General features: G+C 43.7%; 1 protein-coding gene across 1 annotated transcript; it reads left to right on the forward strand.

The window, feature by feature from the left end:
- The first annotated feature begins 64 nt into the window (after positions 1-64).
- Positions 65-7170, forward strand: DNAAF10 (dynein axonemal assembly factor 10). Its single transcript, XM_027453382.3, has 8 exons — positions 65-259; positions 383-483; positions 1326-1456; positions 1924-2025; positions 3348-3463; positions 3669-3803; positions 5273-5370; positions 6130-7170. Exons 1-8 carry the CDS (start codon positions 65-67, stop codon positions 6335-6337), a joined length of 1086 nt encoding a protein of 361 aa, XP_027309183.1. The 3' UTR covers positions 6338-7170.
- Positions 7171-15562: the final 8392 nt, after the last annotated feature.

The raw sequence follows: 15562 nt of genomic DNA on the forward strand, positions 1-15562 counted from the left end.
CGGAAAGCAGCCGTGAGGGGGCCGCTTCCGCCGCGCCTCAGCCCGCCCCTTCCCGCCGGGCGCGATGGCGGCGGTGGCGGCGGGTGCGGAGCGGCCGCAGGTGGTGTCGCACGTGCAGCAGGCGCTGAGCTACACGCTGTTCGACTGCAAGTGGGTGCCCCGCAGCGCGCGTCTCCTCTGCCTGGGCAGCGCCGCGCGCGGCACCGGCGTCCTGCAGCTGTACGAGCTGCGCGCCGGCCGCCTGGCGCTGCTGCGCGAGGTGAGCGGCGGGAAGGGGAAAGGGCGGGAACGGCCGCGCCTCAGCGCTGAGGGGGCGGCTGAGGGGGGATTGGGGGGGGGGATGCGCGCCCCCGCTGAGCCCCTCGTGTCCTTTCCTGGCAAGATCGAGAAGGCCAAGCCCATCAAATGCGGGACCTTCGGCGCCGCCTCGCTGCAGCAGAGATACCTGGCCACCGGGGACTTCGCGGGGAGCCTCAATGTGTGGTAAGCGACCCGCCGCTTGTCGCCCCAAAATGTGGGTGCTGCGCGGTGCTTCGGTCGGTGCTGCCCCTCCCGTGGTCAAAAGCGCCCCAGCGAGGCCCTTCGGCTGTAAAAGGGGCTGCTGCGTGGGTGCACGGCTGTAGGAGGCTGCCCCCAGCCTTAATACGACACCTGTGTTGTATGCACTTACTGGGCTTGATGGGTTTTCCTGGTCCCTCAGTGGTTCGTGTAATAAATTTTTGTAGATACATCAATCATCAATTAAGCAAGAGGGTCCAAAAAGCACTTTTTAAAGAAATTACTGCTGTATTTCATGTGCTCATGTGTTGGTGGAACACTGAGAATGGTGTGGATCAGTCCCTCCTTGAAAAGAGATTAAAGATGCTGCATGATGAGGGGTTCTCCAAGGAGGAGAATCAGCAGGAAAGAGCCGCAAAACCCAGAGGTGGATGCAAAGCTCCTTTGGAGGCCACTTGTCAGAGCTAGGTGGGAATAGGTGAGAGGTCACCCTAAATGCTTGCTGGAAGTAAAGCTCATGAGAGCATTTTGCAGTAAAGCATTTTGATCTGCAACATGACTTGCTTTGAGCCCAGCATAAAAACCCATTCCCGAGGGTTGCTGTGGCGAATCCCCAACTGTTTTACAAATAGAGGAATCCAGACCTGAGCAAAAGCTTTCAGACCCGTCTAAAGAACCAGCCAAAAGAATCAAAAACGTGTTCATAACATTGACGCCCGTTATTTGAATTCACGTACTTTGTGCTCACATTTCAATTTTTATACAGATCCTGACTGTCAAGGTAAATGCCATATTGTCTGTTCTTTTTTTTTTTTTTTCTTGCCTAGGAATTTAGAAGCTCCTGAAATACCAGTGTACTCTGTGAAAGGTCATAAGGAAATCATAAACAGTATAGATGGTGTAGGTGGCTTAGGAATTGGGGAAGGTGCACCAGAAATTGTGACTGGCAGTCGAGATGGTGAGTTAGTGACCTCTCCAAGTCTTTTTCAATTATTCCAAGAAAGCAGCCTGCGAGCTGTGATGGCAGGGGATGCTCTGCCATCTGAACCAGTTACAAACCTGTTGCAACTGGTTCTCGTATGAAGCCTGTCTTTTGAATCTTGTTTGGGACAAATGATCTGTAACTCTTTTAGTAGCTGTAGAGAAGCAAAAGACACTCTTGTCACTGAGCGTGGGACAGAAGGAACGCAAAGCAGAATAAACACAAAGTACCAGCTAGAGAACATACATCCTTAGCATACTTTTCATTTATTTCTGTTGTTTTGTTTTGCTTTGCTGTCCACTAAACCAGTCTGGCTTTCTGGAATTTAAAGAGATGCTCCTGTGTTTTGAATGACCAGGCTGAAGAACAAAGGCCTTTCCTGGGAAAATGAGTGCAGCGTGGCAGTGTGTCCCTAATACAGAATCCCCTGCCCTCCTTTACAGGGACTGTGAAGGTGTGGGACCCAAGGCAGAAAGACACTCCTGTGGCTAACATGGAGCCTGTGCAGGGAGAGAGCAAGAGAGACTGCTGGACAGTAGCATTTGGTAAGGTACCAGATAATTACTGTTCCCCCCTCTAATGTGACCATGCTTTGGCAATTATCAAACTATTTCAAGGTGTTATGGAATGGTTATTTGTATGGATGAGTCAGTAGCAGGTTTTGTTTTTCAGCATTATCAAATTACGTGTTTTTAATGTGTTTTTCAAAAGATGCCTGTTTTGTGATACTTGGATTTGGCCTAATTTTTTTACAGTCTTTGGTCAATCACTTCCCAGATAAACTGTGCAAGCTTTATTCCTAGGTACTTCTACAGTCCTAGGTGCAGGAATTTAAAATTTGTGTGTCTAGGAATGTAAAAGCAGACAAGCTGCCTTGTCCTAACGCAGTGTAACTGTTGCAGTGCATGGAGAGCCAGCCAATCACTGGTGTAGCATAATTCCAACTGTCAAGCATTAAGGCATTAATTTAAGAGAAAATCCTCGAAGCTAGGAGCTAATTAAAGACAGAGATGCTTCAGTTGGGCTCAGCATTTTTCCTTTGAAGAGAACAAGCTGTCTGTGTAGTACACGGGCTGGTATTTCTGGATTAGCTCCATTTCTGCCTCCAGACTCAGGCAGTAAGTTTTACAAACTGCGAATAAGTGCACGGATTATAATAACAAAATTGATAGTAGGGAGATGACATTTCTTGGCAAGAAGGTCCAGCTAAGCTATAATGCTCCTTGCTTTTGAGACCTTTGTTTTCTGCTTTGACTAAGAGAGAGAAAAGTGGCCTCATACTTTCTTCTGCTTGCTTTTGAGTTCCTGCTGGTTGAGCCAAGACCGGGTCCATCCTGAGCTACGCTCTGTCCATGCAGGTTGACTTCTCCCAGGTGCTGATGCGCCTCCTTGAGCCTGTCTGCTGGGAGTGAGGTTTTGGAGGCAGGCTTCTGAGTGCGTGCGTCTAAGGGCTACTGTAACACCCAGGGCCCCCCTAAATGCCCGTGTGCTCAGAAGAGTCTTGTCCTGCAACGCTTCACGCGTGAGGGACCAGTTAGTGAACCGCTGGACTGCACAGTGCTGTGGGGCCATTGTCCTGCCCGGGGAGCGTGGTTTGTAGCAGCTGAAGCAGTCTGTGCAGTTTAGGCAGCGCTTAGCAGGGGAGTAAGAATTTGTTCACGCTGTTTAAAGAAACAGACTGCCAATGTTGACGCTGTGTTTTCTGTACCTTTCTGGTTAGAAAACCGGCCTGCTCGTTCAATCTTACTGTCCCAATAGTAATGTTTTTCTGGTGTAAATTTAAGTTGAAATTGCAGACTTACGAGATCTGAAGTTTGTAGCCTGAGGAGGGTTTCTGTATTCTAACTATTTCTGTCTCTGTGTCCAGGTAACGCTTACAATCAAGAGGAGCGTGTTGTTTGTGCTGGGTACGACAATGGGGACATTAAACTCTTTGACTTAAAAACTATGTCACTGCGATGGGAGACCAACATTAAGAATGGGGTAAGGTGCCATAAAAATATGGTTTCATTCCACCTTCAGTGTATCTGTGTTTTTGGGTGATCTTGTTAAGTCCAAGTTGGTGCTGATGTTGTAAAGATAACCAGAGATTTACAAATCACACACAAAATACTATTTTTATTTATTTTATTATTTTTAGCAGTGGCTAATTTGAAGGCTGAATGCATTTATTTTTATGCATTTCCAGGTCTGCAGTTTGGAGTTTGACAGAAAAGATGTAAATATGAACAAGCTGGTGGCTACATCACTCGAGGGAAAATTCCACGTTTTCGATATGAGGACTCAGCACCCAACTAAAGGTTTTGCTTCTGTTTCAGAAAAGGTACGTGGAGACAGATAACTTCTAAAGAGACAAACTTTTGCAATATATGCTGCTAAAGTAGTTGGAAACACTGCAGGTGTAAAATTACTGATAGGTGAGAGATGCCCAGGTTCCTAGGAACAAGCTGTGCAGTGGTGTTGCTGGTGTGGCCCAGGTGCAAGCAGCAAAAGGGCTCCTGTCTGTCCTGCCAGCGTTCACTGAAGCTTCCTCTCTTATACCTGGATTTTGGGTCCTGTTGCAGTTTCAAGTTTGTGCACTCAGCTGTGCCCCTAGTCCGGGAGTCTTGTATGTCGGAGATGTATATCAAGGTGGGATGAGCATGCAGATTCAAATCTTAAATATATCCAAAAATAAAGTGAGCCCTATGCAAATGCTGTTTTATCCTGCATCACAAGACCTCATATGAGCCACAGAAATCATTATTTCTCTTCAGAACCAAAGGTTTTTGGCTTGCTATACTGAGGGTGAGTGAAAGGAATATGTAGGGGAAACCTAGGGCCCTGAAAGCTCTTGAATGTGGAGAACTTAAAATAATCAACAAGAGTGGTCATAGACAGAAGACACAAGGTTGTGAGTTCTTTATAAAGCCGTATGATTATTTTTGGTGAACAAAATCTGATGTCAATTAGAAAAACTAACTTTTTTTTGTGGTTAAGCTCTCTAGGACTGCCTGAATTAGAAAAATCTGAATTTCAGCTGAGTATCTTTAAATCCCTATTTAACACATCTCCAGGCAAAGCAGATCAGATGTTGGAAGTACTTTGATTAGATAACGCAGAACTATTTTCCAAATTAGAGTTTGTAATAATCAAAATATGAAAGTGGGATTTGTTATCATTCATTAGTTGCATCTAAGTTTTTTGTTTGTTTGTTTTTGTTTTGTTTTGGTTTTGGACACTTGTAGGCAGATATGCATAAGGTCAGAGTATGAGTGTTAAGACTTTTCTTCAAGTGATTTCTGTTGCTGTGCGATCTTCCGTGCCCTGGCTGAGATATAAATGTGAATTGTAGGTGTGTGTGTTGTGTTTGCGTAGCGTTTCTAGTATGTTCACTTGCAGTAATGATATTTAAGAGTTGTCAGACGTTGAAATTCCCCTTGTGGTGACCATGTCACTTAAGAGCCTGGGAATCAAGTAGTTCTAGAGCAGTTCCAGAGGAACTGCAGCCACTTCACCTCCATTTAGCTTTGCTCAGATGGCCCATGAAGCTGAAGTATCACTGGTGGCCTTGGTAGGGCTGCTGTTACCTTATCTCTGTGGAGGAATGGGGAATGTTGGGGACCTGACTTGGCCTTTTCTGTGTGGGGACTGGCAGGAGCCAGGGGAAGGGGCCTCAGAATGGACGTTCCAGTGTACACCGTGAGAAGGATGGGGTCTTCTCGTACAAGTGACTCCAGTTTAAGAGTCTGTGTCCTCGTGAAGCTCATCTGTAAATGACTTCAGTATGATGCTTTTGTTTTTTCTTATTAGGCCCACAAATCCACCATATGGCAGGTTCGGCACCTACCACAGAACAGAGATATATTTATGACGAGCGGAGGAGCTGGGAGCCTTCATCTCTGGAAATAGTAAGTGATCACTCTCCAGCCTACAACAGGGGAATAAAAAAACAAAACAATAATTTCTTGTTTTAAGAAGGAACCTTTCTGAAAATGATGAGTTGGGGTCCTGCTTCCAAGCTCAGAATATCAAGTTAAAATTATTGCTTACAAGTACAGTAGAAATGGTGATTTTGGTGTCAGTACCCAATTCAGAATCCTGAATTGATTCCTTAAAAAAAAGATTGACAGCAGCACAGGTGAATTCTGCCCTTGTCACTTTTTGTAACATATTCAAGATCTAATTATATCTTCAGTTAACATGGTAATAAATGGAAGAAAATAGGTTTCTTAAAGTTTTTGTATGGTTGCAGTTGCATCTGTGAAAAATATTGAAAGCCTGGATTCGTAATGATCTTGTCGTAATGTTTTATTATAGCAAAATAACTTAATCATCCCAAATACAGTGAAGTAGGTGCATCAGGTTTCAGAGGGATAGCTCTGAGATGAAATTTTTTTGCCTGTGGAAAAAGCCAAACTGTTAAAAAATAAAGGACTATAGGAGAGATGTGCCAGGATTCAGAACTTCCTACCTCATTGTTTTGTCATGAAATATTTGCTAAGTACGTACTATAGATATAGCTGGATATGATGGCTCGTTATTTGGGAGATGTTTCTTTGCCCTATCTTGAGAACAGCCCCTTTTGTGTGGTCTTTTGCAAACAAAATGATGACAATGTGTTTGTATTGGTAAATGTTAAGTGCGTGTTTTACTTTTCTTATTGCCAGCGAGTACCCTGCTCAGCGCTCCAAGAAGGATTCTGAAGGAGCTGAGATGGGGGTGGCAGGTTCTGTCAGCCTCTTGCAGAACGTGACCCTGTCAACGCAGCCGATCTCTAGCCTAGACTGGAGCCCTGACAAAAAGGGGCTGTGTGTTTGTGGTGCCTTTGACCAAACTGTGAGGGTACTGATAGTTACCAAGCTTAACAAAGTCTGACAGGAGAACTTGGATCTCTGATGAGAAAGCAATATAGTTTGCAGTCTGTAAATATGGGAGGGAGAGACCTCCTGGTTCTAATTTAATTTCTCCCTTATTAAAACTGGATTAAAGAAATAGAAACCAGATCTTTCTATTGAAAGTTCAGATACGTGCACTTAGAGTTGTTTGGCTGATTGCACTGCGATGACTTGAAGTGGCCTGAGCACGCAACTTTCACCGTCTGGAAATGTGAATTTACGTTAAAACAAGATGTGCCTTCGTGTTAACGCAGCCTGCAACTTCAGCGGTAACTTGAAATTGCTTGTGTTCAGTTTAACCGCAGCGCAGATCTGTTGGTGCTTGTTAAATGGTCTGGCTCTTCTGCATATAGTATTGTCCACATGCACTCATGCAATGGGAACTACTGTGTGCTCCCCATAGGAACTCTTTGTGCTTGTTAGTTAGAATGTTTGTTAAAGTGACTTAGGGGTCTTCAATACACTATAGAATATGTATAGTACACTATACATAATGAATACTAAAATATTCAGGTTTAATTGAGTAGACTTCTTACTGAAGATGGTATTGCAATTAAGCTATTGAGCAAAATGCACTGTTTAACCATTTTAGTTTGGTTTTGTAATGAGTTTTTATGTTCTGTTGATTTTATATCTGTTTTTAACTTTGTATTCTACAAATAAAATTATATGGAGTGTTGTCTTGATATAAACAAAATATGTTATTCAAACATCGGGAGATGTAGGGAAGGAATAGACTTCTGTAGGTTTACAAGAACAGCCTGTAATAGTTAGAAGTTCATCATTTTGCAGTAAAAGTTACTAAAACTTGTATTTTTTTTTTCAAAAGGGAGGTAAGTTTGCCAAATCACTTCTTATTTTTTTAACATTCAGTATTTCTTCAAAACCTGCTGTGACAAAGTGGCTTTGTGCTGTAGTTGCACCTGAACTCTTTGTAATTCCTCTTACCCACAGTCTGTTTCTGATTTTAACACTGTATGGTGCTGCCAGCTGTTTTAACAGGCACACCCACTTAGCCTCTATTTGTGTGTGTGTGGTGGGGGGCTTCCTAATTTCAGCAAGCATTAGTAATTTCACTGGTCGCTTTCTTTGTCTGGTCTTAGCCTACAGCTCGCTTATTTGTGTAAATGCAAGTTTCAGGTAAAAGTATTCAACTGTTTTTGAAAACAGATTGAGGTGGAAAAATGTCAGCTTTGTCCGTGCCAACAGGAAAAGAGCCCTTGTTTTTTTTCATTTATGAAGAAGTTCAGTTTTCTTAGGCTTCAGAATGAGGAATTGCTCTCTGACAAATCCAGGTGAGCTGCCTGCATGGTTTTTCTAGCCTGGCTTTCTGCTGACAGCTCCTGACAACCAACTAGAGGCTGCTTGGCAGAGAAAGAGGCACCAGCTGTGTCTGTGCTGGTCCTGCCACCAGCTGGAGAACAGGCAAGATGTAGGAAGAACAGGGAACAGCAAAATGTGGAAGGAAAGTTCTTCTGAGGAAGATCTAAGGAGGTCTGTCCATCTGTCAAAAATGCAGCTCTAATCTCTGGTGTGGCACAGGGATGTGCAGGTTTCATTCTGGCTCAGCAAGTGGCAGGTTGTGTCGTGTGTGAGGTATATATTGGCCCGCAAGTGTTCTTTCAAGCAACGTAGGCTAAAGATTTGGCAGAAAGCAGAGATTTATGAGATCCAGCTGTCTTCCTGAGACTTTGTTTGCTTGCAAGTGTAATATTTAGCATACTTTTTTTTTTTTGACACAAGTAATCCCATCTGCTTACATACATAGCATAACACTGAGAGTGTATCCTGAAATTATTTTAAATGTTGTCCTTTTTAACATGCATCATGGGGTGGGAGGGATTACAGAGAACCACTGCTCTGCAATCTTGGCTGCAGATTTCTTTGAAAAGCTGGGATCTGAACTTCAAAGAATCAGTTCAAGCACTTGAGTTAAAAAGCATTTTTTAAAGATGAGCTCCATTAGCTTTGTCCTGTAAATGCTTTGTACTCACTGAAAGGTATGCTGGGCAGCACAAGTTTGTGGAAAATAGCTTTTCTCTCTTTAACAGCAATTCGGAGTGAAGTAGAGTGAGGGAAGAAATAGCTGTCACTGTAGGTACCTGTGAGCAAAACCAAACATTTGCAAGTGCAGGACCAGGCTCTTGGTGATATTTCCTGTTACGTACTTAGCCTGCTGCAGCAATTTTCTTTCCTTATACAAGCAACTTCAGGGAGAGCTCCTAGTAAGCCTAGATGATAATAATTAAACAACACTTCTTAGTGCTTCGTGGGCCTCAAAGAAGATTAAATTTGTGCTACCTCTAGATGCTTAATTATGGGATTCATTTTATTTGTTACTTTGAGAATGAAGGAATGGTTTTCCCTCATGAGTAGCTTGTTTCATGGAGATGTGGCAGCCTTGCATGGTGAGAGTTTGCAAAAAACTAAGCTAGAGGAAAGCGTAGACAAATGATGGTGCTGACCCTGTTCAGGAAAGGTGAGTGTCTGTTTCTGTGTACCTAAAAAATGAAAGGTAGTGGTTGGAAGAGAAGAGCTGCTGCCAGTACCTTTTTCTATGCTTTATCTCCTCAGCAGATTGAATTTCTGCTTCTCCCAGGCTAAACAAGAAACTTAAGCAGACCAAGAGCTGCCCAGAGTGGCCTAGCTTTCTCTATTTATAGCTCTCCCTCTCTCTTGCTGAAGACTGGCACCTTGCCTCTGCAGCCTGGAGGCTGAGGAGCTGAAGTGTGTTCTAAATAAAATCATAACGCATCAGGGATGAAATGCACGAGTCCCCTCTGATGCAGTACCGCGGCATGCTCTGGAAAACCCCTGCTTGGTCCAGGGGCAGGGAATGGAATGTGCTGCTGAGTTGTTTGGCTTTACCATCAGCGACCACATTTACTAAGTATACCTGCTTGGCAACTCTCTCCTGCTTCCTGTGCAAAACATCCCCATGCACGCTTGGCAGAGAAGAACCTGTTTATGGGCATGACTGCAAACAGAACGTAGGTACGTGTCACACAGGTTTTTATCAGGTGCCACCCAGTTATTTCAAATCAGGGGCTCTTCTTTCACATCAGTGACACTGATTTTCATCATTCATATGGATCCTTGGTGATTACAGTTTTCTGTGCAGGTATCCTATGTGAGGTCTATAGCTCATACTTTTTGTCACAAAAAAAATAAATTAAGGCTTATTCATGCTTTGGGTTGAATTTCAAGCAAAGTAACACAGGTGATAACTCTGTAGGGGAAGCCTCAGTACAGTGCCGGTGAGGGAGATGAAACATCGCCTTTTGTCTCTGACTTCTGAAGTTCATCCGTGGTATGGAAGGTATTCAAAACCAGCATCAAAAGAAACATCAGACAAAAGAAAAGACTCTGTGAAAGCTTTTGGAGCATGGCACCATTTGAGGATTTACCCCAATAAAGCAGCCAATGTGCTGGTTGATTGAGGACTACAGCATGAGCAGGGGCTGCTTCCCAGAGGCAGCCTGCATGTGGCAGCCCTGCCTTGGAGACCAGCTCAATTTTAAGGTGGGTCACAAGCTACACAGGCTGCTCTCTAAGCCAGGTAGCAAGCCCATCGCTGTTAGCTGGGTACAGCCGCAGTCCCTGGAACAGGTGTGTCCGCTCCAGTTTTCTCTACCTCCAAAAGATCCGTGTCCTGCCCACCTGTACTCCCAGGCCTGCAGGATGTCACTAACTTTCCCCACCCCCAGTCACCATCTCCGTGTGAGGGGCTACAGAACCACGCGGCGGTACCTCCAAATTCCACTGGCAGTAAGAACAGCCTGTCCAGAATGCGCACACAGGGCTTCCCATCCCACACCAACAGCTCCTTCCTCTCTTGTCAGCGTGCAAGAAACCTCCCAAGGTTGCTAGCCTCTCAGGACGTTTCCTGATCAGAACATTACACCCTGACCTTAAGCGTGGCAGTGAACCTGAATGTTTTTCATCACTATAAAAAGCCCGTCAGCAGCATAAATAAAACAGGCACAGGCAAGCTCTCCTAGGTTGCCTGGGATTTTAAGGTTACGAAACAGTGAAGACGCTCTGAAGCTAGGGGACTCATGGTTTGCAGAATGGCAGTAAGGCCCACGGTACTTTAAGTAAAGCACAGATGAAGTCTCTGGGTCCCAGCTGCTTCCAGTTTTTTCTCTCGCAGGTAGGGGCTGCCTATGTGAAACCCCCCCGCTAGCTATGTTTGTGTCTCAGAAAATACTTAGGGCACAATTTTTATTATTTTTGTGTGTTAAAGGTTCTATTAATACAACATAAATGCAACTTCATTCTCACTTTGCACAGATACGAATGACCACGTGTGGTGCAAAGCCTTAAATTCTTATTTGTGGATTTGCTGGGGGCTAAGGAAGCTCTGCCCTCCTACCCCCTTCCCGATACCCTAGGGCATAACGGGGCTGTGCCCCTCTCCTGCAGCTGTAGCTGTTTCTGGCTCTGATTTTGCTGGGATGTTGCTCCAGCATCTGTCCCTCAGAAATATTCCAACGCTAGTGATGTGCTCTATTTATGAGAGGCTTTTTCCCTCCTGCTATCTTCATTTTTTTTTTTTTGTCTGTTGGAAGATTTCTGAGACAAAGGCAATTTTTTCCTGAGGGTTTCCAGCTTGGAGCACCACGAGGTTCAGGTTTCTAGGCAGCACTGCTGAAAAATAATAAAGTGTAGGTGCAGTTAATGAAATCTGCTCAGTTCAGGTGCATCCCATGCTAAACCTCTCATTTTCTGAGTCATCAATCTTCCTGCAGAGCTGACAGAATTTCTCCTTCATGCTTCTTGCTGGTGTAGCTCGGCCAGGCAGGGCTGCCTGCTCAGCAGATGTGGAGACAGACCCCTCCTGCTGCCTTGCAGAAGCGCACGGTGGCACAGGCCTCTGGCATCTTCCTAGCCATCAGCGTTTTCCCTTCCTGACATTCACATTCTCTTCCTCCCACATCTGTTGTTGCAGAACGTGTGACAAACACAAAAGCAGCCACAGTGGTCTTCCAGCCCGGCATCCTGCCTCTTCAGGGGACATGCGCAGGTAAATAACTACCAAGGAAAAAATCCTTTAAAATGACAACAGCAATTTGGGTTCTAATTTTGATTTACTCCTGAAATTGTCCCAGGCTTCATGCTAAAATGAAGTTGGAGAATGAAATATATGGTTCTATTGAGTTTATGCACAGAAGCTAGGAAGTGAGAATGGTGGAATGCTAATGCCTTTAGAAATAACATCTCAATTTCTAATACAATTTTCTTTTACAATCTTAGTGAGAGAGACAGCTATAAAAAATTACAGCTTTACATACTAATTGGAAAAAATGCAATCTTGGAACAATACCAGAACAAATACTCCACGCATGGTAGATTGCCTTCCATTTATTTCTCCGGGTTTCATATATAAATACATATAACCTAATAGATATATCTGCATTCAGCAAATAAAGCTTTGTACGTGAAGTAACCAGATATGCTACCCAGCACTTCACCACATCCTGTCATTTAATCTCGCTGGCATGAACACAAGCTCTTTTGATCTGTGCTAACTATCTTTATCTCAGCAGAGATCTCAGCCTCCCTATCTGTTATGTTCAAAAAGCTTTAATCAGAGAGTTTAAGCTAGTCTTATTGAATTATATTATTTTTCCTCCCTAAAACAAAGTTACATCAAGCTCAGTTTCCTTCTTTCCATGTACTTTTACATCTGTATTTTGATTAGAAATGTTATGTTTTCAAAAGGGAAAAGAGTCTGTGTTTAGTATGTTTAAAGCCATTCTAATCTAATTTGAGTGCATGGAAAAGAGAAAAAAAAAAAAAAGACATTTCCAGAGCATTTTAACTGAAAGGTGAGTCTAAGTTCACCTGGGCCTGGGGTGCCACATACACTACCGCAACAGGGAAAAAAATTGAGGTTACACTTCTTTGCCACCACCCTGCATTGCTGGCACAGCTTTTTTGTTTGTTTGTTCTTTAGCTCCTGAAGATGTGAGACATCCCTGGGGTTAGCTTCTTCAAGTCTCTATTTCCCTCCTCACTCAAGTAGTTGGGGTACAGACCTGGCAGGTCCAATTATTTTGGTCCATCTTCCTTGACTTGCTGTCTGCCTTGTAATAAATCACTGAATTCTCTGTTCCTGCCTTGCTTTCCTGCTCCCTGCATACCTCTGATCTCTGCAGAATGCAGACGGAGACATAAATTACCGTAAACGTGCCAGTGAGCTGCCTGTAATCGTCCTTTTGCAAGCGTTTGTCTTGTGATGTGCCAGGGACACAGCAGGTAACTCACCCCTTGTCCGCTGAGTGGCAAGTGCAGGCAGGCAGGTACCAGCGAGCAGATGGATGTCGATGCTTCAGCTTACTCCTGCTACATGCTCCTCTGGTAATTGGTTGCTCTGACCATTGAACAGATGGTAGAGAAACAGGCCTCAAAATCACAAAATGCCTGTCCCAGGGATTTCTTTACATGGTTGAGGCCTTCAGACATGAGTGCTCTACAAAGACCAGGTCTCCCAAACTGGTCTGCTTGCCCTGACCTGGAATTTTAAAAGGTATCTTCTGCGACTCTGCGTTTTAATGACATTAGGCATAACTTTACTTCAGTTGTGAAATGGTTTGCAGGTCAGGTACCCAGGTGCAGACTAACTCATTCTTTAAATAGTTTAAATGTGATGTTGCAGTTTTACACAGACACACTTCTTTAAACCTAAGCTACAGCCTTACCAGAGGTAGCACAACATTTCACAGTTTAGCTTCAAAATATTGTAGCTGTATCCTCACCAAACTAAATCTCATTTTAAGTCAGAATTAGTTTTGCATTTTCAGCACAGACAGTGAATCTCTGGAGGTTTAAGAGACTGCCAGAATAAAAGGGAATGCTCTCTGTACTGCCTCTCCAGTAATTGATAGAAAGGGCTTGTGGTGGACACCTGATAAAAATATCCACTTAGGCTAAATTATTTAATGAAGTATATCTGCTGCTCTTGCTAAGACTCATTAAAAGGCCAAAAAGAGCAGTTAGTGTCAGAAGAGGCTGGACTTGAAAACAAAGTAATACCATTCCTTTATTTTTCTCCATTAGGATGACTGTAGATGCCTTTTCTTTCTGGTCTGTTTTTATTAATTGAATGTTTATGCTGCCAATGATTCACTGACCCTTTTGTTACAAGTGGCTTCTAGTATCCTTCTTTGGATTTATACCAGATTCTCAGAAGAATCCTAACAATTTTTGTATTCATCTTGTCTTCTACACGAGAATCTTCAAATGCTGTATGAGCTTTTTCAGTGGCATTATTTTTCTGGGCCTTTGGAGTTGCCACAGCTGGTCTGTGCTTCAGGCTGTGGTGCTTAGCATGACCCAGGCTTAAGTGATCAGAAGTAGAACTGCATATTTTTGGTTGGAATGAGATTTTTAACTCATCTGCACCAACAAGCGTGATTTGGACATCAGCTACACTGGCCATTTTCAAGGCACCCTGGATGATTTTTTGTTACAGCTTTCCTGTTGCTGCGGATGCAAAGTGGGGGCTTTGTGTAACACGGCCAGGCTCCATAAAATCATCTGTCCGTCCTACAAGCAGGTCTGCATGCAGCCTTGCTGGCTGAAGATCTCATTCCTTGTGAATCTTTCTTTTCCTGAACAAGGTGATCATCCATAACCTTGCTGATCTTTCACAGTGTGCACAGCCACTGCTAATGCTGTGTTTTGTGGCATTAGCTACAAAGGGCAGAAGGACAGTTAGCTGGGAATCCTCACGGTTGTGAGCTGAGCTGCACCCTGGTGGCTCTTTCTTCCTGCCCAGCCCACAGCATCGAGTCGTTCCTTACTGCCTTCTGCCGTTCATCTTGTAGTGACCGGAGTTCTGTGAAGCTCTGTGCTGTCACACCGTCCCTCCTTGGGAGTATGGAGCCAGTGTCGGGATTGATTTCATTTCCCGAGCTGTGATGTCATCCAGCTTTCGGTGAACAGCAAAGGCGCAGTGCTCTTTTCCACGTGGTTGGCTGAGCCAGGGTTTTCAGCATGGATGGCCTGCCTGCCAATCCAGATTACTGAGTGATGCTGGAGGAACCTGCTGAGAAGGGAGAGGGGCTGTAACTACCTCTCATCCCCTTCAGAGTAACATGGGATGCCTCAGCTGCCCTAAGTGACTAAAAGCTACTCCCCATCTACATGGATGTAGAGCAACACTGTTACTCTTTCTGCTTTATGAGATTTTAATCGTAAGGCACGTTTCAGGAAACAATGAAGTTTACAGATAATCTGGAGGATTTCATTCTAGTATAATTTAATGAGATTCATTTTGCTTTCAAATGTAATAATGTCCAAAGAAGGAGTAGTGTAATTAGTAAATTGTATCATTCAAACCACAGGAATGCAATTGAGGACTCAACAGACATTACAAAGAGTAGAATAGGGAGAGAATTTGGACACAAAAAATGAACAAACTGCAGCAGACCATTTTTTTTTTTTTTTTTTACACTGCTGAAGCTGACACAATCTTAGAATTTAGCCCTGGGGATGTCTGAGGACATTAGGGCAGCTTGCACACAGTGGTCTTCGACAAGGACTGTACAAAATCTGTGTTTCTCTGGAGCTCTGATTTTCACCTAAGCAGTGAAAAGCCTGCTTAATCCAATGCACAATGGCAATTTACTTGTAATTGTCAGCAGTTCTTTTTATGTAGTCACAGGACACCCTGGGCTTCTGCTGATATCGAAGCATGTGGCTTCTGTCATGCTTGGAAAGATGATGTCTGGCTGTGACTTAAAAGAATATCATCAATGTCACTATCCTTGATATGCTGAGTAAGTGCTCTTATTTACCACATTTTAATTGAAAATGCGCCTTGGAAATACATTTACCAAAAATGTTCTGTTAATATAGACCAGATACTGTTCCTCATTCTTTTAATGAAAGGCATCAGAAAGCTTTCTTTTTTCACAGAGTCTGTGGGTCTCACTCTCCAAGGTGAAAAGTCAAGGCAGTTCAGCAGTTCGAAAGAAATGTTTATAAAATCTTACTGCATGTCTTAAATACAGCAAACATGTTTATCTTAAATAATTATAGTCCTGATAAGAATACTGCAGGTGACCTAAGAACAAAAATCCCGCTTACATGTAAGCATCAAGGTTCCAGCCAAGTGGAGACTACAGAATTTGGCCTCCATGTCTGCTCTGCAAAGAACATTGACTCTGAAGGGGTCGATATATAGCGTGTGCAATGA

The sequence above is a fragment of the Anas platyrhynchos genome, chromosome 3 (genome assembly GCF_047663525.1).
Source record: "Anas platyrhynchos isolate ZD024472 breed Pekin duck chromosome 3, IASCAAS_PekinDuck_T2T, whole genome shotgun sequence".
In the NCBI taxonomy this organism is placed as follows: Eukaryota; Metazoa; Chordata; class Aves; order Anseriformes; family Anatidae; genus Anas; species Anas platyrhynchos.

Coding starts and splice junctions, on each gene's coding strand:
- DNAAF10 (XM_027453382.3), top strand. CDS start 65: ATGGCGGCGGTGGCGGCGGGTGCGGAGCGGCCGCAGGTGGTGTCGCAC. Junction 1,457..1,923: donor TGTGACTGGCAGTCGAGATG/GTGAGTTAGTGA, acceptor CCTCCTTTACAG/GGACTGTGAAGGTGTGGGAC. Junction 3,464..3,668: donor AGACCAACATTAAGAATGGG/GTAAGGTGCCAT, acceptor ATGCATTTCCAG/GTCTGCAGTTTGGAGTTTGA.